Source organism: Phyllostomus hastatus, unplaced genomic scaffold (genome assembly GCF_019186645.2).
Source record: "Phyllostomus hastatus isolate PE091 unplaced genomic scaffold, TTU_PhHast_1.1 phas_scaffold_55, whole genome shotgun sequence".
Taxonomy (NCBI): Eukaryota; Metazoa; Chordata; class Mammalia; order Chiroptera; family Phyllostomidae; genus Phyllostomus; species Phyllostomus hastatus.
In genome coordinates, this window is record NW_025334035.1 from 1,508,030 (window position 1) to 1,530,853 (window position 22,824).

The window sequence follows — 22,824 nt, forward strand, 5'->3', positions numbered from 1 at the left end:
GCTGGGTTTCCTGCTTCCACGAGGCCCGTGGCTCTGCAGCGGGGTTGGGGCGGCGGGGTGGGGGGGGAGGCGTCACACGTGAGACGGGAGAGCTGGTTCCAGGTGGCCTGACTCCACAGGAACCCCGAGAATGGGGGTCCTGGGCCCCGGGGCCGGTGAGATGCCAATTCTGGAGCAACTGCTCTGTGCTGGGCCTCTGTAGATGTGGATGTGAGTCTCGAAGAGTCCCGTTCCTGACCACGGGGTTGATGGTCTGATTCGCCACGTGTGGCCTGGAGACATGCTGGTCCTGACAGAGGGGGCAGGGGTCAGGTAGAGGGCGGAGAGAGGAGCCTCTGGGCCCCCCCCATCCTGTGCAGGGCTTCCCGGTGGGGCCGCCTCTGAAGGGGCTGAGGTGTAAGCAGGAGTGTGGTGGGTGCATTTGTTTGCTTAATCAGGAGACGATCTCCAGGCCCACTGAGGCCCAGGCTCTCTTCCAGAGGGAGAGTGGAGAGCGGGGATCTACAGCCGCTGCCCTGGGGGCACCACAGGTCTGGTGGGAGGGCAGCCGTGGGCGCCGCAGACAGCCCTGGAGGGGAGAAGGGGATCGGTGCCCTGTGAACTGACTCTTCTTTTTGGACATATATACTGAGATGTAACTTGGGTATTAATTATACAATTCGCCCATTTAAAATTCAGTGGACTTCAGTGTATTCACAGATACGCACCCTTGCATGTACAGTCAACTTTAAAGGTTTTCATTACCTCGAAAGGAAACTCCTTACCCTTTAGCTATCATCCCCTCCCCCACCCCATCCCTAAGCAACCAGTCGTCCACTTTCTGTCACAGCAGATTTGCCTGTTCTGGACGTTTCACGTGAACGGGACAACACCACATCATCTCCCATTCACCCCAGCAGTGCACGAGGGTCTGATTTCTCCACAGCCTTGCCCGCACTCACTGCCGTTTCTGATGCTAGTCACCCCAGGGGGCCTGAAAAGGCATGGCATATGATTTTGGCTGGCATTGCCCTGATGACTGGTTAGGTCAAGCACCTTTCCACGGGTTTGCTTCCATGAATGAGCCCCTCCCGCTCCATGTTCCTGTAAGGGGGCCCGTGTCCCACCCTGGACAGTGTCTCCAGGGCCAGGTCAGTGGCTGGTTCCTCTGTGTCCACAAAGCCCAGCAAAGGGACCTGTGCGGTGAGGTGACTGCAGATGCTTGTTGACTTGCTCTAAAATACCATGGAGTGGAGAGGAGGTAGCGGCCACCTTTGGGGAGCCTGAGCAGTGTTTCTGGGAGGGACAAAGCTGAGCCAGCTCCCAGGGGAGGGGCTGAGTATCAGCGCAGGAGGCCAGTGATGGCATGTGCCGTGGGGGACTGGCGTGAGCCAAGGCCTGGATGCCACCACTGAGCCGGCCTGCAAGGACTGGAGGGGCCCGAAGGGGAGCAGCGGAACGAAGACCGAAAAGGTCGCTGGGCACGGCTGTGGTGCTGAGCTCGGGGTTTGAGCTCCATCCGGAGGGTGCTGGATGTCAACTGCCTTGTGCTTTATAGAGACGACGGGTCTGCCTTGGGGTCCTCCTTGGGGTCTGCTTTTGAATAAGGAGCTTCAGTGAGAAGCTATGAGCAGAGTGCAGGCGGGAGGTCACCCAGGTGTCGGGAGAGATGCCAGGTGGGCGGTTCTGTGAAGGAAGGGCCAGCGGAGGCCTTCGAGCTGCAGGATGAACTGAAGCCAGAAGGGAAGAGGGGCGAGGTGCTGGGATGGTTACAAGTAACATGAGGCGACGTCTGGAATGTGGGATGGCTCCAGAATCACCCGGGGGCGGGGCTGGCGAGGGGCCTCAGCAGGGGCAGGACGCCGGCGTGGCCGTGAGTGGGTGAGCGGAGGGGCTGGTGTCGGGCACAGGAGACCTGGTTACACTGTTCCCTCTACTCATGTACATTTGAAACCTTCCGCTAAGAGCAGATGGGTGGCAAATGGCCGTGGGACGTGAGTAGGGGTGTGGAGGGATGAGGCGAGGGTGACTGCCAGTGTCCGGCCTAGGGAACAGGAGGATGACCCGCTGTGCAGACCAGAGGCTCCTCAGGGCCGTGGGGGAGGATGGGGAGCAGAGAATGCTCATCTCCAGGACCCCAGCGCTCCTTGGGGACAGCATGAGGGTCTAAGCGTCTGTTTTTCTCCTGGGTTCCATGGGAACTGACAGTCCTCGCCTCTTCCCTTCACACCCCTACTCACGTCCCATGGCCATTTGCCACCCATCTGCTCTTAGCGGAAGGCTTCAAAAACTTGCATGACGAGGCAGGTCCGTGTCCCTCCAGCCAGTCCTGAGGACAATGTAATGAAAATGCAAGGCGCAGCCCCATTTGCCAAAGCTGAGCTGGGTTCTGTGCTTCCAGAACGTCACCGCTAACCACCGGGCCAACGACGTGATCGCTGCCGAAGACGGCCCCCAGGTCCTGGTAGGACGGTTCATGTACGGGCCCCTCGATATGGTGGCTCTGACAGGAGAGAAGGTACAGAGGCTGGGCCGTCCCCTCCTTGACCGGCCACAGGTGCACCAGGTGCCTCGTGGTACCACACGGCATGGGGCTGAGGACTCTGGGATGGCTGAGCTGGGAGACACTCGCCCGGCCGGCGGGGTGGGGGGCGGGGGCGGCGGCCAGGGAGCGTGAGCTGGGAGCCACAGCTCGGAGGACGGGATGAACTTGGTGCAGGTGGGAGGCCACTGTGGCTGCAGTGGAAGGAGAGAGGATGGGCGGAGCCAGGGAATGTCAGGCAGGACCCCACGCTCCAGCCCAGGGTCCGTCCCCTGGCCGAGCCCCTAAGCCAAGCGCACAGCCATCCACTGCCCCCAGCCGTCAGTGAGTCCCCTGGCCCCCTCGCTGCCTCCAGGTGGACATCCTGGTGATGGCGGAGCCGTCCTCGGGCCGCTGGGTGCACCTGGACACGGAGATCACCAACAGCAGTGGCCGCATCACATACAGCGTGCCGCGGCCCCGGCGCCTGGGTGTGGGCGTCTACCCCGTCAAGATGGTCGTCAGGTGAGACCCGGCACACCTCTCGTGGTGGTCCCACCCGTTTCCGTGGCCCTCCCAGCCCAGCCTATCCACAGGACGGCGTCCTCGGTGCTCTCTGTGGGGCCTCATCCTGTCCGTGGGCAGAGAGAAATGACAAGGTCATCACCAGGTTCTCTTTGACCCTGGACCCCAGCGGAGCTCCGTCCGTCCCCAGTGGTGCTGACCTCTGGCCTCAGGCCAACTCCTGACCCCAGGCGGTGCCTTCCAGGGGTGACCAGACCTGCGCGATGAGCTACCTCACGGTGCTGCCCCGCGGCATGGAGTGCGTGGTGTTCAGCATCGACGGGTCCTTTGCAGCCAGTGTGTCCATCATGGGAAGTGACCCTAAGGTCCGGCCAGGGGCAGTGGACGTTGTCCGGTGAGTGCTACCCCCCTGCAAGGGACGTGTGCCCCCTGAGCAGGAGCCAGCAGACCCAGGGGGCATGGGTGTGTTTCCTCTGGTTTCCTCTAGGAATCCCACTGGCTTCTGGGCCAGGAGCGGCAAGTCCTGGCTTCACCTCCAATGTTAATTTACTGAGTGTCCTTGAGGTCCTCCCGGCCGCTTTCTAGGCCCCGGCTCCTCATTTATTCTAACACCATCCCAGCTCTCTCCACAGTGAGCCGGCCCTGGTCTCGCACATTCTGACCCCAGTCAAAATGAAATTGGCCTGTTCTGATGATCTCTTGCTGTGTAACAAATGGCTCCAAACTTAGTAACTTAACATAATAATTTATTATTCTGTCTCACAGTTCTGCAGATTGACTGGGTTCTTTGGAAAGGTTCTCCTGTGGGGTCTCTTTAGCAACTTCAGTCAGAAGGGGGTCCGGGCTGGTGGTCAGCTGGGCTCCACTCAGCTGGGTGGGTGTTCAAGAGGCCTGGCGTCTGAACGCGTCTGTAGCTCCTCTGGGTCACTCTGTCTCTCCACACGGCTGCTCCCTGGGCCTAGCCTGGGAGCTCTTAGACTATTCCAACTTTGTACAGCGTGCTGGCTTCCCCTGGCTCCCAGACACCCGAGTGGGAGCTGCAAGCCCTCTTGTGACCCACCCTCGGGAGTCACAGTGCCCTGTCTACTGCGTTCCATTGGTTATAAGCTAGTCACAGGATCAGCCCAGATTCAAGGGCAAGGGGCCACATACAGGTATGAATACAGGGACCCTTGGCTCACTGAGGGGCCATCATTTGACACTAGCTAATGTGCAGGGCTAATTGAGACATGGAAGCTATTCCAGTTAGTTGGAGAAAGCAGAGCAGGCTTCCTGGGAGAGGTAGCATTTGAGATAGCCCCTGAAGGAAGGATATATATGTATGTATTTCCAATCATGCCATTGTACAAATATGAGCAAATGGAGAAAGGTGAAAAGAAGAATATCTACTGATTTAGACAGGCCAAGAAGGAGGACACAAGGTGACGAGCTCAGGGAAGAGCAGAGCATGCATGGAGAGCAGGTGGGACAAGCTCAGGGAGGTTGGATTTTGGAGAACAATTTAGGACAGGGCAGGAGTGTGGCTGGAAACACCTCCTCCCAGGGCTAGTGCATTGCTGAGAGGGGGAGGGGTGCAGAAGGTTTTCCCAATAGAAAAGCAAGAAGCACCCGCTTTAGTTCCTCCCACCCTCCTCGCCCCCTCCACCCCTGCCTCCATCTACCCTTTCCTGAGCCAGGCTCTGCTGGGCACTGGTGCAGAGAGAGATCCCAGCAGGAGGACTCTCATGGTGCTGTGGGGAAAGCAGTCACAGGCATGGGGAACTGATCCAGGACTCCAGGTGATCAGAAACCCCAAAATGGTAGAGGTCCTGGGTCCTGGGGGCTCCTGGTGCTGGGTAGGGGCGGTCCTGCCTCACCCAGCAGCGGTGATCACTCTGGGGCAGGAGGATGAGCCTGGCCAGGGGCTCTGAGGAGGCTGCTGACCTCACGAGGCCCAGTAGCCCTGTGGGGACAGGTCACAGACAAGCTCAATCTCATCTCGGGTGTCAACTTCCCCCTTGTAGTCTGGGCTGTTTATTCCCATTACAACATCTTCTCCCAACTCCTCCCGAGTCAGCACCCCACAGCCGGGAAGGCAGGCTGTGGTTGGCCCTTCCTCTCTGGGGACCCTTCCAGTGCCCTTGCCTCCTTCCCATGGGCTCCTGGGGACCCTGTGGTGCTCTGCAAACCATGCTGCTCCTCAGAAGCTGCTTTTTGTCACCACAGATCACTGGACCCCAGGGTGACACCTGGGCCTCCCCCACAGATCACTGGACCCCAAGGTGACACCTGGGGAAACTTCCCCAAATCTCTCAGGTCATTTTCCAGATTTGGAAGCACCCACTCTATAGTAGCCAGTTGGTGGCTAGTGCCACAAGCTCCCAAACAGGTCTGGGCTTATCTGACTTCTTGTACCCAGGATGCTGCATGACGTCAGCAGAGAGCACTTGCAGCTGTGCTGTAAGAACACAGAAAAGAGAGGCTGAGTCTGCTTGGGAAGAAGGGAAGGCTTCCTGGAGGAGGGGGCCTGGAAAGATGGGAGGATGGGAACGTAGGAGACAGAGCCATGAAGGCTGTCTAGGGGAGGGTTGTGCAGCAGGAGTTGCACCACTATGCAGCTTCCTGTGACTGGGTTGGGGGTCAGGTTCAGGGGCATAGCATGGAGGGCCACAAGTGAGGAGAGAGTTCATGATTTCAGGGCACTAGAGAGCCAGGGATAGCTTTAGGCAAAGAAATAATCAGGTTAGATTTGTGATATACAAACATCACCATGGAAACAGTACAGAGGATAATAGTAAAGCAACTGAAGAGAGCACAGCATGCCAGGAACATTTGGGATTAATTCATTTCATTCTTAGGATGACCTGCGTGGTGGTTGCTAGTATTATTCCCACTTTGTAGAGGGGAAACTGGAACCCTGAGGGTTGAGTAACCTGCCAAAGGTTGCAGGCCCCAGGTTGGGTTGCAGTGGAGGGAGTAGAGGCCAAGGGGCCTGCCAGGAGGCTCCTGTAATGGCCCAGATGAGGTTCAGACCCTGAGCCCCAAAGGGATTAAAGTGAGCCTACAATGAGCCAGTGTGGAGGGCAGGGTAACGATCCTGATGGGGGAGGGATGAGGAGGAATCAGAGGCACTCGTCTCTGGTTCCGGGAATTTGAATTACATCGGCTGCATCACAGAGAAGGGGGCAGGACAGAGTGCTCAGGAGTCAGGGTCAGGTGGCTGTGAGCACGCGGTGCCTGTGGGCCATCCAAGAGAAATGTCTAGGACCCACAGGGCTCACCCGGGAGTGTGGATTTGGGGGTCCCTCTGGTTGTCCCTGGTGCTCCTTGGAGCAGCCCCTCCAGCTTCTCAGGGAGGCAGCCGGTGGGGCAGGCCGCTGGGCAGTGGGCGGCTGGCACCGGGCTGGGGCTGGGCTGGACGCTGCAGTGCCCTCTCACCAGGCACTGGCAGGACCTGGGCTACATGATCCTCTACATCACGGGCCGGCCGGACATGCAGAAGCAGCGGGTGGTGTCGTGGCTGTCCCAGCACAACTTCCCACAGGGCATGATCTTCTTCTCGGATGGGCTGGTGCACGACCCACTGCGGCAGAAGGCCATCTTCCTCCGCAACCTCGTGCAGGAGGTCAGTGTCCGGCCCTGGGAGGGGGCTTCTGCCTGGGAGGGTGTGCGACCTCCAGGACCCCCTCCTCATTCCTTCCCTCCTCCCACAACCCCAGTGGGCCCTCATCCGTTTTCCCACCACCTCCCATCGTGCAGCGGTGGCCAGTGTGCAAAGCACGTTCAGCAGATCTCAGTGGGCCCTTGATGACCCTCAGGGACAGGTGGGAAAGGTGAGGCTCGCAACTCACACAGGATCTCAGAGTCGGACTTTCATCCTGTATTTCCCGACCCTGAAACCTGCACTCGTGTCTCTGTGCTTGGTTGTTTGTTCAGCAGACACCTGAGTGCCTGTTGTGCTTTACACCCTGTCCTCAGAGATGAACAGAACAAGGGACGTGTTCTTTGGAGCTCTGACCTAGAGCTGTGGTGTGGTTCTCACACTGTGTCCTCAGGACCTGAAGCCCAGCACCCCTGGGAGCTCATTAGAAATGCAGATTCTCTGCCTTCCCTCAGATCCACTCAATCCAAACCTCTGGGGAGGGGCCCAGCAATCTGTGTTTCATGAAGCCCTCCAGGGGATTCTGATGCTCACAACGTTTTGAGGGCCACCAAGCTAGAGCAGGGGCTGACAAACTCTGGCCCAGGGGCTGACCCTGGCCTGTAGCCTAATTTATATGACCCTCAAACTACAAGTGGCTTTTATACTTTTAAATGGTTGGGGGGAAAACCAAGTGAAGAATAGTATTTCCTGACATGTGAAAGAAAAGATGACACTGACCTTTCAGTCCATAAATAAAGCCTCATTCCAGCACAGCCACACCCATTCACTGTGTGTTGCTCATGGTTGCTTTTGAGCTGCAGTGGAACAGTGGAGTATCTGCAGCAGAGTGCTGAGTCTAAGACATTTATTGTACCATCTGGTCTTTCACATGAAAAGTCTCTCAATCCCTGATCTAGAGGAAGAAGGACCTGTAAATCCAGTGTAATTAGAAAAGGCCCTAAGGGCAAACAGGAAAAAGGACCTAGCTTTGCCTGGGGAGAGCAGGGAAGGCTTCTAGGAGGTGGGAACTTTTGAGCTGAGTGTTCAAGCATGAGTATGAGTTTGTCAGGTGGCCAAAGAAACAGCATGTGCAAAGGCCCTGAGGTAGGAGGAGCCCAGGATGTTCTCAGAGCTGCAGGATGAGGTGCAGGGTCAGACCCAGGCCACTTGCGGGCTGAGCCCCAGAGGTCTTCAGGGACTGAGGTTGGCAGGTCTTGAAAACCTTAGAAGCCAGGCCCAGATCGTGAACACTCTGCTGAAGGGCAACAGGTGGCCGTGGAAGGGCTTACAGCCCCGGAAGAGCTTAAAGTGGCAGTGTCTCATTCGGGCTGTAGAAAGATCCCTCTGGCAGCTGTGCAGAGACCAGACTGGTGGAAAGAGCAGAGGCGGGGAGGTCAGTTAGGCAGCCTCTGCCCAGAAAAGAGAGTGTCTGGGCGGTAGCCGTGGAATGGAGAGGAAGGCGTGGGCAGGTCCGGAGGTAGAATCGTCAGGACTCCGTGGTGGTTTCATGGAGGGAGTGAGGAGCTCTCTGCCTCTGTCTGGAGTGACCAGGAGTTGTCGAGGTGCTGCTAACCCCACTGACCGTAGTCTCCATGGAGGCAGAGCTGGTGTCTGTTTTGCCACCAGTACATTGCCAGCATCTGGGGCAACGATGACACAGGATGGGCAGCCAAAATATAATGAATGAAATGAAAGGGAACCAGGCTGGAGGCAGATGGCCTCGTTTGTGGACATGCTGAGGCTTGCATGGCCACTGGGCTCGAGCTGCGCAGGCCACAGCTGAAGCAAGTCAGTGGAGCCCTGGGGGGGCGGGCGGTGAGGAGGGGCTGCCTTGGGCCCCCAGGGAGCTGGAGGCAGAGCTGCACGGGAACCACAGCTGGGTGAGGGGAGGCCAGGAGGGAGCAGCTTCTGGGTATCAGGGAGGAGGAGGAGGTGCGGTTTGGTGAAAAGTGGTCTCAGGATGAAGACTGGACGCTGATGACCTCAGTGAAGAAGGGTCCCCTGAGGGGGCTGAGGGGGCAGAAGCAGTGGGGGGAGGAGCAGAGCAGGTGGGGCGCAGGGGGCAGTGTGGTTGGGGATGGCCTCGCAGGATGGAAGTGGCAGGAGTGAGCTGGGGCGAATCAGGAGGTGGGACAGGGAAGCTGCGCCTTCCTTTGGGCTGCAGGCAGTTGGGGATGACCCAGCTAATGGGAGATGGCCGGTGGGCCAAGGAAGCCCTCTCTTAGCCTTGACATCCAGGGTTGGGTAGCAGCTCAGGGAGGGAAGTAAAAGTCAGGAGGAGTTTCTTCGGAGGGCTGGGAGCAGAAAGAATGTGTGGGGCCAGAGCCATGTGGTTCTCCAGAAGCTCTTCGCAACCAGCTTATAGAAATGGAGAAGGTGGGTGTGGAGGAGTCCCAGGCTGGGGTGGGAGGAGGAGAGGGGCTGGAGAACGCAAGTGGAGGACAGGGAGCACAGGAAGGCTGCAGGGAGGCCAGGCAGGGTGAGGAGGGGTGGGGCAGGAGAGGTGTGCAGAGAACGCAGGGATGGATACGGCTAGAGAGGCTGAAAGAGACACTGGAGGGAAGGAGCAGGGTCAGTGTGGGAAAGCAACCATTCAGAGGGGGTGGTTCCGGGTTCAGTCTGGGAGGTGACAGTTCCTGCGGACCTTAAAAAAGGTATCCCAGTGACGGTGGGACTTAGGAGGAAGCAAAGCTGTGACCTGGGGCCAGAAGTCTCCAGTGAACTTGGGGGGAGAGTGGGTGGGAGAGAAGAAGACGACATTGATGGGGGCTCACAGTGAGGAGCCCGAGATGGTGAGCGCTTCAAGGGAGGTGGGTTTCACCCTGAGGGTCTGGAGGTGCCCCTGGAATGCCGGGCAGTTCTCTGAACCGGAGCGAGGCTTCTGGGGAGGCACCAGGCTGGTGCAGTGTGCACAGCGCAGCGTTCGGGGCCAGACAGAGTGGCTGTGGCCCTGGCCCTTGATGTGTAACCCTGGCACCCAGGTTCCTGGTCCACAAAGGAATGCTTCCCCCCATGGTTACCTGACCTACGATATTCGACATCCATGCTGCTCAGCTAACGGTGTGGGCTGGGGTGCAGGCTGGGGTGAAGAGGGCAGCCACTGCAGGCTAGGCCCCCGGCTTGGGTTCTCCAGTGTGTGGATGCAGGGTCTCCCAGTGGGAGTTTCTCGCAGGGCAGCCTAGGAACCCTCTGGGGGTGGTTTGACGGCCTGCCTGTCCCTCCACGAGCTGCCCTCTGTTCTAGTGCTTCATCAAAATCAGCGCTGCCTATGGCTCCACGAAGGACATCTCCGTCTACAGCGTGCTGGGGCTGCCCCCCTCGCAGATCTTCATTGTGGGCCGGCCCACCAAGAAGTACCAGACTCAGTGCCAGGTGGGTGGAGGCTGGCCTGGGGCTGGGAGCTGGGCACTGGGGGCCAGGGAGAGGGTAAGGGGTAGTAGGTGGTTATTCCTTTATTTGTTCATTCCTTCATCTGCTTCATTCATTCACTCATTCATTCATTCATCATTCAACAAATACTACCAGGCACCTGCCTTGAAGTGGGTCCTGTACTGGGAGCAGGGGAGAGTCCCTGGTGGAACTGGATGTCATGTCATCCAGTCTAGTAGGGAGATGGAAGGATCTGCAGACAATGACAGCACAGTGTGGCAAGAGCCATAATGTGACGGGGGAGCACAGAGGACTGTGGGGCCCCAGGCAGGAGCGGCTCAGCTGGACTCGGGGCAAGGCTTGTTTCCAGGAGTGTGAAGGAATTGTCCTAGAAGGGCCTGAGGTTGGAGAAGCATTTATGACAGCGGCAGCAGAAAAAGCAAAGGTCAGGAGGTGACAGAGAACATGTATATTCTGAGAACTGCAAGTGACAGCTTGTCTGTGTGTGATGTGGGAGGGTGTGGGGGGGGGCTGGACAGCACTGAGCTCAATTGGGGCTCTAAGTCTTTGAGATTCAGAGAGGCCCTCAGGCTGCAGAGGGGAGGGGTGGGAGGAAGTGGCAGGGCAGTGGAAGGGAAGAGAGAAGTCGGAGGTCTACGGTGCATTTTCAGGCAGGATGGACCGGCTTTGGTCACTAACGGGTCAGGTGTGCAGGACGAGGGGATGAAAAGGCAAGGGTGGCACCCTGTTGCTGGCTTGGTGACCTGGTGCCATTGTGGGCATTGAGAAGCAGCTTGAAGGAGCAGATGGAAGGGAAGGTGATGATCTTTGGGGGCTTGTTGAGCGTGGACTCTGGGAGTGACCAGCAGGTGAGGATCAGAAGATGGAAGGAGCCCAGCGTGGGGATCCTGCAACAGCGCTGACCTCACACTTGAAATGCGCTTGGTGGTGGATTGTGTGGGATCTTGTTTAAATGCAGATCCCGAGTCTCTAGGTCTGTGGTGAGGCCTGAGAGTCTGCCTAGCGATGGTCCAGGCCCCCACTTCCAGCAGCATCCGAGCGCCCAGTGGGGAGGCTGGGCAAGCAGGGTGGCGGTGGGGGCCAGGAGATGGCTAAGTGCCATGGGGTGCAAGGTGGATGCTGGACGGGAGAGACTTCCATTTTGGGATTGCCGTGAAAGTGACAAGGATGGGAATTTCACTCCCGTCTACAATCAGAGAGTTCTGGAACAACCCACAGGTACAGACAGAAGTGCTCAGTTGTCCAAAGCAGGAGGGGGAGGCTCGAATGCTTAGTGACCTTCCAGTTTCCTGGGGGTGCCACGGAGAAGCTGGAGACCCCAGGGTAGCGCGCGTTGCCGAGAAAAGGTGATGTTGGGCTGTGGGCGGCCGGCCCAGGGGCCTGTCCCAGCCCTGCTGGCCTGACTCCCGTTCCCTCCACAGTTCCTGAGCGAGGGCTATGCTGCCCACCTGGCCGCGCTGGAAGCCAGCCACCGATCGCGCCCCAAGAAGAACAACTCGCGGATGATCCTGCGCAAGGGCAGCTTCGGTCTGCATGCGCAGCCGGACTTCCTGCGGAAGCGCAACCACCTGCGCAGGACCATGTCCGTGCAGCAACCAGACCCGCCCGCCAACCCCAAGCCTGAGCGGGCCCAGAGCCAGCCGGAGTCCGACAAGGACCACGAGCGGCCCCTGCCAGCGCTCAGCTGGGCTCGCGGGCCCCCGAAGTTTGAGTCGGTGCCCTGAGGGCCGGGCTGTGCGCAGAGCAGGGGGGCCCTACCAGGCTGCTTGCGGGGGACCAGAAGGGCTGCCTTCTCCCCGGCACAGGCCTTTTCCTGCTTTTTCCCTCCCGTGTCTGTCCAGCAGTGTCTGACCTCAGTGGGGAGGGACCCTACCCGGCCTTTGGGGGCTCCTTAGGCTGCAAGGGGATGAGATATCCGGGGTCTCAGTGCAGCCACTGCTGCCTCCCTCGTGCCTGCGACTTCGAGCCCAAGTCAGGGCTGATGTCAGTGTGATCTGGGGTGCAGGCCTGCCAGGAGGTTTGACAAAGTCAGCCTCCTTTCTGAGCTCTGCGGGCTTCTGCAGTAACGGCAGGCAGGCCCTCAAGGGAGAGGCCCCAGACCAGGGATCCACGGCGGCTGGCTTCTTGGCAGACAGGTGGAGAGGCGAGTGATGTCTGTGCCTGCCCTCCCTGTGACGTCCTGAGTCACCATCTTGGGCCTGGCTCTCCTGCGGCAAAGTGGCCACTTTCTGGGAGCGCGGGGACGCCCCCTGGGCTCGCCCTGCGTTCAGGCGTCTGTCCGCAGCCCAGAGCGGGGCGGGTCTGGTGCTGACAGCCCGTCCTCCCGAAGTCGTTCATGCCTCGCCTTCCTGTCCTCAGAATCTTCACCATTCTCCCGTGGCCCTGGAGGACTGCTGTGCTTCTTTCCGGAGTCCTGCCTGGTGCCCTCCCCCATGAGGCTGTGGCCTCGGGCTCCGGTCTAGCTCGGGAGCCCCCTGAGCCCATTGCTTGCTCTCTCTGGGCCCTGCCTTCCTTATGTCATCCAGGGGTCTCCCCGGCTGAAATCAGGTTGGTGCGAGTTTCTCACTCCTAGGCTGTCTGCCCCTGGAGGTTTTTCAGGCCGAAGAGCTCCTTGGAGAGCCCCGTGAGCTCTATTCCCCCGCAGTCAGAGAGGAGCGCTCCGGGTGGGCGGGGGGAGCAGCGATTGTCCCCCCAACCTCCAAGGAAGCCCCTGGAGATGTGGGGCAGGGGCCCTGCTCCGTGGACAGGTTTATGTTCACTGATGCCCAAACCCAGTGTCCCAGGGATAGAGACGTCCTCCCAGAGGGCATCGATCGGCTCCTTCTCCCCAGCTCCACCCAGACCTGTTTCTCCCTTTGGGCACCTGGAAGACATAGAGCTGAGGTCCTGGAGTTCTGGGGGTGCGTGTAGTTTTGGCTCAAACTGTTGTATTCTCTTTCCTCCCCTCCGCCACTCAGCTTGGTTTGGTGCCCATAACTTCGTCCCGGGCCATCCCTTGAGGTTGGCGGGGCTTAGCTCTCCTGGGACCCCTCAAAGCCTTTCCCGTAGCCTGGGCTTTGGTCTCCTGCAGCCCAGGCCAGCCTTGGAGCCCCACCCCCACCCCCCACCCCTGAGGCGGCCCAGTTCTTTCAGCTCCAGCTCTGTGTCATGGGCCAGCCCGCCCTGGGGCACAGACATCTGTATACACAGCAGGCACCTGTGTCAGCTCAGTGTCGCTTCTGCTCAATGTCTACCTCTTGCAGTCCCCATGTGACCAGTGTCCTCCTCCATGGCAGCTGCTGGTGGGGGCGGATGGCACCGCTGGTGAATGGGGCACCCTGCCGGGGCCGGAGGGGTTCGGGCTCCCAGCCCCAGCCCTGCTCTCTCTACTAGAAATGTGTCTTCTCCAGTCTGCCCGCTCCTGCCACGTCTGCCTGGCAGACCGGTCTGCCCGTCTCTGCTTCACTTTCGGTCCCGTATCTGCATTACAGCAGCACCCAGGGCTGGCAGCTCCGCTGGGGAGGGCGATCACCTGGCCTCCTCTCTGGTCCTTCCTCCTGGCAGTTCAGTCTTTCTCGGCTCTCCATAAGGCACTGCTCGTGTGGCATAGCCACCTCACCCTGAATTCTTCCCGTCCTTTCCAAAATATACCCAGGATTACACCTGGGCAGACTTAATCTGATTCTCAGAAACTCCACCATCTCCTTTTTGCAGAAGCCACTCATGTGTTACTCTCAAATGCTGAAATAATTAGCCCGAGATACTTCTCTCCTTGTCTGATCCCCTCTGCTTTTCCTGAGAACCCCAGGCTTGGAGCAGGAGTGAGAGAGAGAAAGAGAGAGAGCGCACACCAGGACCCTGGGGAGTTCTGAGTCCATGTGAGCAGAATTCTGTGGTTGTGGGGGTTGGAGCTGGGGTGCAGGGCCTAGCGGGGGGCCACACCCCTTCCTTTTTGGAGCCCTGCCCTGGAGCTCTGCAGACTCACACCTGCGAGGCTGCAGGTGCGCAGTGAGACACTGCGAACGGTCGCTGCAGGAGCGTCAGGGGGCGCGTGAGTGCACCTGTGCAGCTCTGTGCGGGGACTGGACTCGGAGCAGGTTTCAGCTCTGCTTTCATGGCAACTGCAACCAACATGCACTTTCTCTGCTACTGGTTTGTTCAGTTTTGTGCGTCCAGTTGTGTTGGATAAAAACACAGTCGTGTTGTTTACTGGAGGGGCTGCTGCCTGTCTCCAGGCGGTTCTGTGACCCTGACTGGCTGTCTTCCAGAGAGCCCTTCCGTAGGAGCTGGAACACAGACCTCCCCGCCTGACCAAAGCGCCCTGTTTCTCACTTGGCATGTTTGTTGTTCCCAGCCTGGTGGCTGTCCTGCCAGAGGGCCTGCCTGCCGCCTCCCTCTCTGTTCGTCCTGTTGGGGGTCAGGGTGCACCCGCAGCCAGGTCCTGCTCTTCTGGCATCCTGGGTTTATCCGGCACAGCTTGACTTCTCCCTTAGGCTCCACAAAATGTTAAAAGTGAAAAAGGAGACTTTTCATGTATTTGGGTGAATGGTCCTCCTGCCTGGTTACTGGGCCGGAGAGAACAAACGTGTTAGGGCCCCAGCATCCAGAAATTATGGGGAGTGTGAAAGAGGGAAGGCACAGTCTCCTGGCTTTTTAACTCCTTTTCCCACCTGGAGCCCATGCCCATGCCCATGCTCAGAAGTGTCCTGCAGACCAAAGGTGGTATCAACGTTTAATGACAGCTGGGCCAGGGGCAGAGTCCAGCTGTGGTTTGGTTTTGCACAGATGCTCTCGGGCCCTGCCCCACCCCCAACTAACTGCGAAGGAGCCTCACGGCTGACCCCGCCTTAAACAACCAACTTTCCTGCCCAGCCCTGGGGGTTTGGGTGCCAAGTGCGCTGGAAACCTCTTCTCTTTAGCTCAGCCACCAGAAGTCACCTCCCTCCTTCCGCTCCCTCTGGGCTTGTGGGGGACTTTCTTAAAAATTATACTTAGGATTATGTGCAAGCAGCAAGGCCTGGTCTGGGTCCTGCTTTCTTTTCTAAGAAACCAAGAGAATGGTTGGGAGAAATATCAGTTGAACCCCACTCTTGTGGGGACAAGGAATGGCAGGCGACACCAAGGAGGTACAGGACAGGAGGGTGGTTCACTCATGGGGACCCCTGCCCTTGGACCCCATGTCTTTTCTTTGTTTACTCAGTGGTGGCAGCCTGTCCAGTCTTGTCCGTGGTCTGACTGTTCCTAAGTGTGTAACTCTCAGTATTATCTGTGGTGGCTGGTTCTGTGGTGAAAAAGGTTTATTATATTCTTCATGGCTGCCTTGTACAAAATCCGTTTGAAATGAAAACGTAAAATATCAGATTTCTAACAAGACAAAAAACAGCATTATGGAGTTCAAAAGATTTTTACAACTGGTCTTGATTTTGATGTGAGCTGGTTTTTAACTCTTAAACGTCACCGAAATAAAAACCTTATTTGCCTTTAAAATGTGCTTTGCTCTGAATGAAGCTGAGAAAACTTTCCTGTTACTCCTGTTCTCCCGGAGCTGGGGGCTGGTTGCCTTGGGGGGTGGGTGGGTGAGGGGAACAAGGCCCCAAACCGTAGACCTTGACCGGAGCGTGGGGGGCAGTGGTGATAGAGAAGAGGTGTCAAATGCAGAGAGAGAGTCTTTATTATGAAAAGCAATGTTATGGAGGAAAGTTACACACTGCTTTCTTTCTACTAAAATGACAAAGCAGATTTCTTAAATAACTTACAAAGGGCAGAAGTTGCTGATGAGCAGAGCTGCTCTCCCTGCCACCCACAGAGCTGAGAACACAAATAGGTCCCTGTGGGCCCTCGGGTCTCAGAGCCGGAGAATCTCTCCAATCCCTTCTTTTGGTGCAGGGACGGGAGCTGGTTCCCAATAGCCTGGGACACAGGTGAAACACGGTGACTCCTGGCAGACCCCATTCCCGGGTACACAGCTCAGCGTGCTCAAACACCTTTATAGCCTACACTTCATGTTGGAAAAGAGACAACCACAAGGCCCAAGTGTGGGGTGCATCTCAAAGCCCAAAAGGGGAGCAGGGTGATCAATCCCCCTACCCCTCTGGGGTCTCCCCTAGCCACTCTTGGACTGGGGCAGGTGGTCACTCTGGGCTCAGACGTGGCCCAGGGGGCATGGCTAAGTCCTGGGGGCTTCCACCAGGAACTCAAGGGGAGCATGGACCCTAGGTGTGGGGACGTGGGGGTGAGATATGGCTTGCTTCCTGCAAGACAGAGCTCCGTTCATGCCCCTCACTGTGCTCAGGACAGGGGAACTGAGGACACTTCCCCCCAGATGAGGGGCTAGAAGGTGGCGGGTTGGTAAGGTGAGCAACTCCAGCTCCGAGCTGGCAGGAAGACTGAGCACTTCCAGCTCTGCTGGCCATAAGCTCTGTGGGTTTTTCCAGAAGACTCGGTTCTTTAACGTGCCTCCAAATACACGTATGTGCCCATGTAGGAGGAGGACAGGAGGAAGCAGAGGACGCTGAGAAAGATGCTCGGGAGGAGGGCATGACCTGAAGGCACTGTCCTCAGTCACGGATGAGAGAAACGGTCATGTCACCGCTAGAGATGGGAAAGCAGGAGAGACAGATGCCATTGGGTGCTGTAGGCTCTGAGGGACCCTCTCAACTCGGGCCAGACAAGACCACACCCGGCAGCATGGTGGGAACTTAGCACACTCGCATATAGTCAAAGCCAACAGGGCCCGCCTAAGAGCCCATCACGGCCATGTACACATGGCTCTAGGATATGGCAGCCCCAGACCCAGGCTCTGCCCTCGGGATGGGGTCCTGAGCAGACAGACCAGGAGCTGCAAGCAGCCATGCAGCTTTTGCCAATTCCATGGATGGGCAGGGCACAAGGGAGCCATGGGAAGCGTTCGAGGCAGGGCAGGTCCTTTGGGAAGCAGGTACCCAGCCTGGCGAAGTTCCACTGAAGCACAAATGGGGGGGTGGCCCAAAGCCCAGAGGGCCATGCGTATCTAGGGTGTATCCTAACCACGACCCCAATCTGGGTCTTTTGTGCCATCTCGTGTTGCAGATGAAGAGACTGAGGCTCACAGAAAGGGTGGGACTAGCCAGGGCTGCACAGTGGGCAGAAGCCAGAGGCCTGTCTGACAAAAGGAGGACCCTCCCACCATTTCGCTCTGAAGCATGGGAGACAGCTTACCTCTCTTCAGCCACAATGGCCATATCCAGCTCTTGAGACAGCTTCTGGAGATGCTGGATTCCTGCCCCCACAGGCTCCAGGTCACTGTCAGACTCACTGAGCAGAAGAAAAAAGCCACAGGCACCAGTGACCAGTTGGAAATCTGTGGCAGGAGCCCCTTCCAACCCAGCACTGCAGCCTGGGGTCTGTGGGGGCAGGTTACCACCCCATAGCCTCTCTCCAGGAAGTGACATCAGAGCAACTTGGAGCAGCTGGTGGAGAACAGATGGATCAAGGCTCATGAGGTGAAGGTCAAGGACAGGTGATCTTGCAAAAAAGTGAGCTCTGCTGTTCCCCACTTGAGTCTCAGCCTCAAGATGGCTTCCAAATGGCTTTTAGGCTCACTAGGAGGCTTGGGAGGGTGTGATATAGCAGAGCTAAGCCCACCTCTCCCTTTTATAGATGGGGAAACTGAGGCCAGAAGGACTTCCCCAGGTCCCTGACTAGCGGGGGACAGAGCTGGGACAGTACATGGATGTGACTCAGCTCAGGGTGCTCCTGGCTCCAGGCAGCCCCAGGAGATGCTCAGAAACCCCTGTGGCCTGTTAGTGCTTTGGGGGCAAGGTGCTCTTCCGCTTACCTGGGGGAGCAGAGGGGCTCTGTAGAGGAGTAGGGGCTCCGGAAGGCAGCCTCCCTCCTGGACCTCCGCAGCGGGAGGGCACGTGGGCCCATCTGGGTGGAGAGGCGGTGATACTCCCTCTCCCAGGGGCCAGGAGTTGAGCGACCGAGGGTGGGTCCAGATAGTCGGGTGCTCCTCTGGCTTAGGCTGCGACCTGGAGGGCTGCTGCCCTTCTGTGTCTCTCTCTTCCTCCTCCTGCCTTTCCCCTGGGTTCCCACCAGCCACTTGGTGCCACTTTGGCAGGACTCCTGAATTCTCTGAGACAGGTATATGGGAATGTGAGCACAGACAAGCCAAGGGCGAGGCCCCCTAGTCTCCAAGCCATCCCTCGGACCCTCCACCTGTCAGCTGTTCTACACACACAAGCAGCTTTTAGTTTCCAGGGTGAGGGGTATGTGTGATGCCATGTGACATGGGCCCACTGCAGGGACCCCGTTCAGAGCCCCAGGGTATGAGTGCAGGGGTCAGCAGCCGAACCACTCTGGCTCATAGACCCTCCCTTTGCCTAAATCCAAACCCTCTTCTGGGACACAGACTGACCCAGAGACTCAAGGGCAAAGCCTACCCCCCAGGATACTGTGAGATAGGTTGTCCCCCGCTTCTGGTCTTACTCTATCCCATCCCCCACACTGATCAGAGATCCTTCTCAGGGGCTGTTCTGATCATGACAGTCAGCTGCCCAATGCCTGTCTATGGTTGCTCATCGCTCACAGGATTAAGCCCTAGCTCTTGAGCCTTTCACAGCAGCAGGGGATGGCTGTGAAGGTTCTTCCTCAGCGAGGCTCTCTTTGCATTGGCAAACCAGAGTCCAGAGTCATTACAGCAAGACCCAAGTTATGTTGGGTGAATTTTGCGACCTTGGACAGGCGACCCCGTCTCATCTCTAAAATAGTCATAGGTCCTTCTGGACAAGGGCTAACATTTGGCTCAGGGGCCAGAAACATCTCCCTTCTCACATTACTTCAGATTCCCAATCAGACACCAAGGAGAACCCGCCTCCTGCCCCCAGTTCTCTCCTTGGAGGTCTCCTCACTCTCATGGCCTCTATCCTTTCTAGGTGACACCTCCATACATCTCCAACTCCAGGTTTGAAGACAACCACTTGGAAGTCCGCTGGGCACCTCACACCCAACCTAAGTGATAGCTCTCTGCCCACATGTCTCATCTGACACCAACCCCCACTCCCTGCCCCAATCTACACTCTGAGCAGCTCTTGAAGTTGCTCGCTCCTCTGTAGTCCAGGCCCCCAAGCCCCACTCAGGGGAGAATCTGCTTCTAACTCTTTTTCTATCAAGTGGCTAAAGAACAAGGTCTGATATGCTAATTAGACCTGATTCCTACCCAGTTGTAAGTTCTCCCACTGGCTCCCAAGACTACCAGTATCTCTTGGGAGTGTCTTAGCACCTTGGGCACATGGACCCCCTCTCACTGCCCGACCTTGCTCTCTGGCCACTCCAAAACTAAGCTCTAGCCCGCACTCTTCAGTTTCTTACTCTCCCTCCGCTCTGAGTCTGGACTCACACTATTCCACCTGTCTTATATGCTCCTCATTCCTCCCCTTTCTAGAGTGAGTTCTGTGGAATCACCTCATCCGGGAAGGTTCACTGGCTGTACTTGTTTTTGGGCCCCTCCCATCATTGGGTACCTGCTTGCGATTTCATCTGGGGATGATTTCTCCATGATACTGTTTTCATTCACTCACTCATTGATTTGCTGAGTGCCTACTAAGTGCTAGGAACTATTCGTGGTGCTGGGGACACAGCACTGAACGAATAAAGCCCTTGTCTTTATGGAGTCTATGTGCTTGGGGGCTCCTTAGGGCAGCACTTGTCCAGCAGTTGACCTGGACGTGGTCAGCGTTACCTGGGAGACGGCACCCAAAGCGTTCTTAGCTGAGCGAGCTGCAGCTTGGAGGCCCTGCTGCCCTGGCTCTGGGGCTTCTAGGCGTTTCCAGGAGGGGCCTGCCCCCAGGTTGAGGCTGACTGTTCTCAGGGGCAGCCTCCTTTGAAACTGCCTGCAGAGGGAGCCCAGGGCTCCCCTGGGGGTCTCCAGACGGCCAGTCGCAGGCTGCACCTCATCCTCCTCCAGCTGCTCCTGGTCCTGCAGAGATCTCCTGCGAATGGAGGCCCCCACGCTTGGCCACCGAGAGGCCATCTGCCTGGCCAACAGTCTGTTCTGTCGGCCAGACCCTGGGGAGGAGGCCAAAAGGCAGGTCAGCAAGGCATTCTCCACCCTTTTCCCAAGCTCCACAGAGACCCTGTGTACAGGGGAAACAGGATGGGGTGTGCACTTGGCAACTGTGGGTATGGGAAGGAGGGTGCTTCCTGAAAGGTGGGGACAGTCAGTGAGACCCAGAAGAGGGCAGAGGCTGAACGAGGCTAGTAGGCATTTTCTAGGGTGCCTTGCTGTGTCTAAAACAGCTGTCTCTTCATCTCAGCCTCCTCTCCAGCTTCGCCTCAGGCGCGGAGGGAGGCAGAGTCTGGAGCGCCCCTCTTCAAGCCTCAGCAGTGGGCCCAGCGAAGGATCAGCGTCTCTTTCACAGCTCGTCCTGACCCAGCGCGCTCCCGCCTAGACCCTGGCCGGCTGGCCAGAGCCCCCGATTTCCCCTTTGCAATACCCAGACGCCCCACATGCATGCCTGTCTTAACTAGACACCCCTCGCCCCCGTGTCCCAGGTCTCTTCTGAAGAGAAGCTGCACTATGCCCAGGCCTGCACTCACCCAAAAGCTCCCACGTTCACCAGACACCAAGCACAGATGCGCCTTTCCCACCCCAGCGGATTTTTGAAACTCCGCGCGGATCCCTCCCCTGGCTCTGTCCTCACAGCTGATTGGCTCCGTCCCTGCCTCGCTGTCACACCAGGGATCCCATTGGCTCTCTGCTCTTGCTGCTGTGAATCCTGCTCTCAGATTTGCCCGGTCGTTCCCATTCATCCCTTGCCTTAAAGGAAGTCCGCGAGGCTGGGTGTCGCGTGACAACGCCTGCCGCTCAGTGTCCCCGGGTCCCGCCCGCACCACCGGAATCCACGGCTGCCCTCAAGCCTGGCCCTAGCGCCACCTCCCGGACGCCTAGCCTTAGGCCGCCGGGGACCCTCCTTGAACTGCAGAAGGGTCAGGCTGGTCTTACTGGGCAGGGCGGAGGGTGGGGGAGGGGTCCGGGGCGTCTAGGGACCCCCTCCCATCCTGCCTGAAGGTCTCAGTGGTTTTGTCACAAAGAACTTGGGGGCCTGAGTTCCCGGGGAGGTTTTGTTTCAAACTTCCCTTTTGACCCTCTGCCTTCCTGAGACAGAGCTTTGTGCTTCTGTGTTCCCCATACACGCCACCCACGTCCTGCCCCCTAAAAACCCGTCCTGGAAGAGTGGATGGATGGTAGTAGACCTCCGCTTCCTCCTCCAATTAAGCATCTACCCCCTCCCCCAGCTTACTGATCCTTTCCCTCTCTCCAGTCGAATGCCTTTCTCTCTTCCCTTGGCATCCAGGCGAGCTAAAAAATATGCCATTTAGAAAGCTCCTCCCTCCCTGTCCCTCCTTTGTGGAACCTCAGAGCCAACCTCAGAGCCGCACTGGCTGCTCCTCCCCTCGGTGGCCTCGCGGCCATCTTCATCTGGTTCCCCCTCTCCCCTCTCTGGCCAGTCTTTTGCAGATGGGCTCTTTGAAGCTGTGTCAGTGGCCTCTTCTTTATCTCCGGGTGATCACACCCACTTCTCTGGCCTCGGTTACCCCCATCCCCAACATACCCTGGATGGTGAGAATCATGAACATATATGGGGCAGTTACTATGCACCAAGTGCCTGTGTTGAACACTTCATATCATGAACTCCTCTGATCCTCCTTGCAGCCTATCACTGGATAAGGAGACTCAGGTGCAGAGAGTTAGGTTTGTTCCCAGTTTCCCTCAGTCAGTGAGTTAGTATGTACTACAACCTGCCACTGTGGGGTGGGTCTGTGTGTCTCACCACCGCACCCCACTGCCCTTCCCAGCCTGCACCTCTCCCAGACAGGTGTGTTTCACCTCCTGCTGGACACCCAGCTCCTCCTGGGCTCTGCATTACCTTAAACCAACACCCCAACAAGCATCACCCTGGGGTCTCTCCCAGGTCCCCGTCCTTCCCTTGTCCCTGCCCTCAGGTCTTTCCAAACACCTCCCGGTGGCAGACAGATTAAACACTGTGGTAAAAACAGGCCACTGAAGTCAACAGAATGGGTGCATCCTTCCTGTCACGGTGCGCAAACCCAGTGTGTGGGGAGAGATGGGTGTCGATGGGTCAAGTCACAAATAATCAAAGAAAATTATGAAACTAGAATTGTCACTTAAAGCTGAGCCTGAGAAAATGAATTAACCAAGCAAAGGGTGTATACATTTGAGTGTATTTGTATCTGAGTAGGTGGGGGGGGGGTGCCCCCGGCACAGGGATGTCATGTTCCAGGAGACCCGTGCCCAGTAAGACACCCAACATACACATGTGTGCGCAGGCACACACACACACACACTTGCGTATGTAATGGAAACCATTACATACGCAACAACACTCAACTACGTGTAATATCCTTGATATTTTATCTATTTTATTAAAAAAATTACTGGTGGCAACCTACCACATTGATTTTGCAATGGCTCACCGCTCCAGTTTGCCCGTTTCACCTCTGTCCCCTAGTCGAGTGGTTTGTTTCCCGTGCGTTAGCAGTGTTTGTTCCCAAGCCTGTTCACGCCAGCAGTGTTTGTTCTTGCAGTGAGGGAATTTAATTCATGGTCTTTACCAATGAAATAGGAGGGGCAGAGAGCAAGGGTTGTTATTTTAAGGAAAACTGAATTGAAAGTGGGGTAAAGACTAGGGAAAGGGAAACACTAGAGCAAGTGAAAGACGAGGGAAAGCGAAACAAGTCTCTCAAATTAGATTGTCTTGCCACAATTGTCTCTCAGTACCTGTTGAATGCCTGGCACTTCACGTTCATC

The 22,824-nt window shown here is 57.4% G+C and overlaps 2 protein-coding genes across 2 annotated transcripts in view; one reads left to right on the forward strand and one right to left on the reverse strand.

Moving 5' to 3' along the window:
• Positions 1 to 15,503, forward strand: part of PITPNM3 (PITPNM family member 3) — an 85,432-nt gene extending 69,929 nt beyond the window's left edge. The window contains exons 15-20 of the mRNA XM_045824442.1: positions 2,381 to 2,497; positions 2,877 to 3,025; positions 3,270 to 3,419; positions 6,446 to 6,629; positions 9,891 to 10,019; positions 11,459 to 15,503. Of these exons, the coding sequence (XP_045680398.1) occupies positions 2,381 to 2,497; positions 2,877 to 3,025; positions 3,270 to 3,419; positions 6,446 to 6,629; positions 9,891 to 10,019; positions 11,459 to 11,761 (1,032 nt within the window). The 3' untranslated portion in view covers positions 11,762 to 15,503. The remainder of the gene's footprint in view (positions 1 to 2,380; positions 2,498 to 2,876; positions 3,026 to 3,269; positions 3,420 to 6,445; positions 6,630 to 9,890; positions 10,020 to 11,458) is intronic.
• A 166-nt stretch (positions 15,504 to 15,669) lies between these two features.
• Positions 15,670 to 20,664, reverse strand: PIMREG (PICALM interacting mitotic regulator). Its single transcript, XM_045824480.1, has 5 exons — positions 20,592 to 20,664; positions 19,735 to 20,060; positions 17,833 to 18,128; positions 17,214 to 17,309; positions 15,670 to 16,607 (listed from the first exon to the last, which is right to left on the reverse strand). Exons 2-5 carry the CDS (start codon positions 20,023 to 20,025, stop codon positions 16,574 to 16,576), a joined length of 717 nt encoding a protein of 238 aa, XP_045680436.1. The 5' UTR covers positions 20,026 to 20,060; positions 20,592 to 20,664; the 3' UTR covers positions 15,670 to 16,573.
• Between the last annotated feature and the right edge of the window lie 2,160 nt (positions 20,665 to 22,824).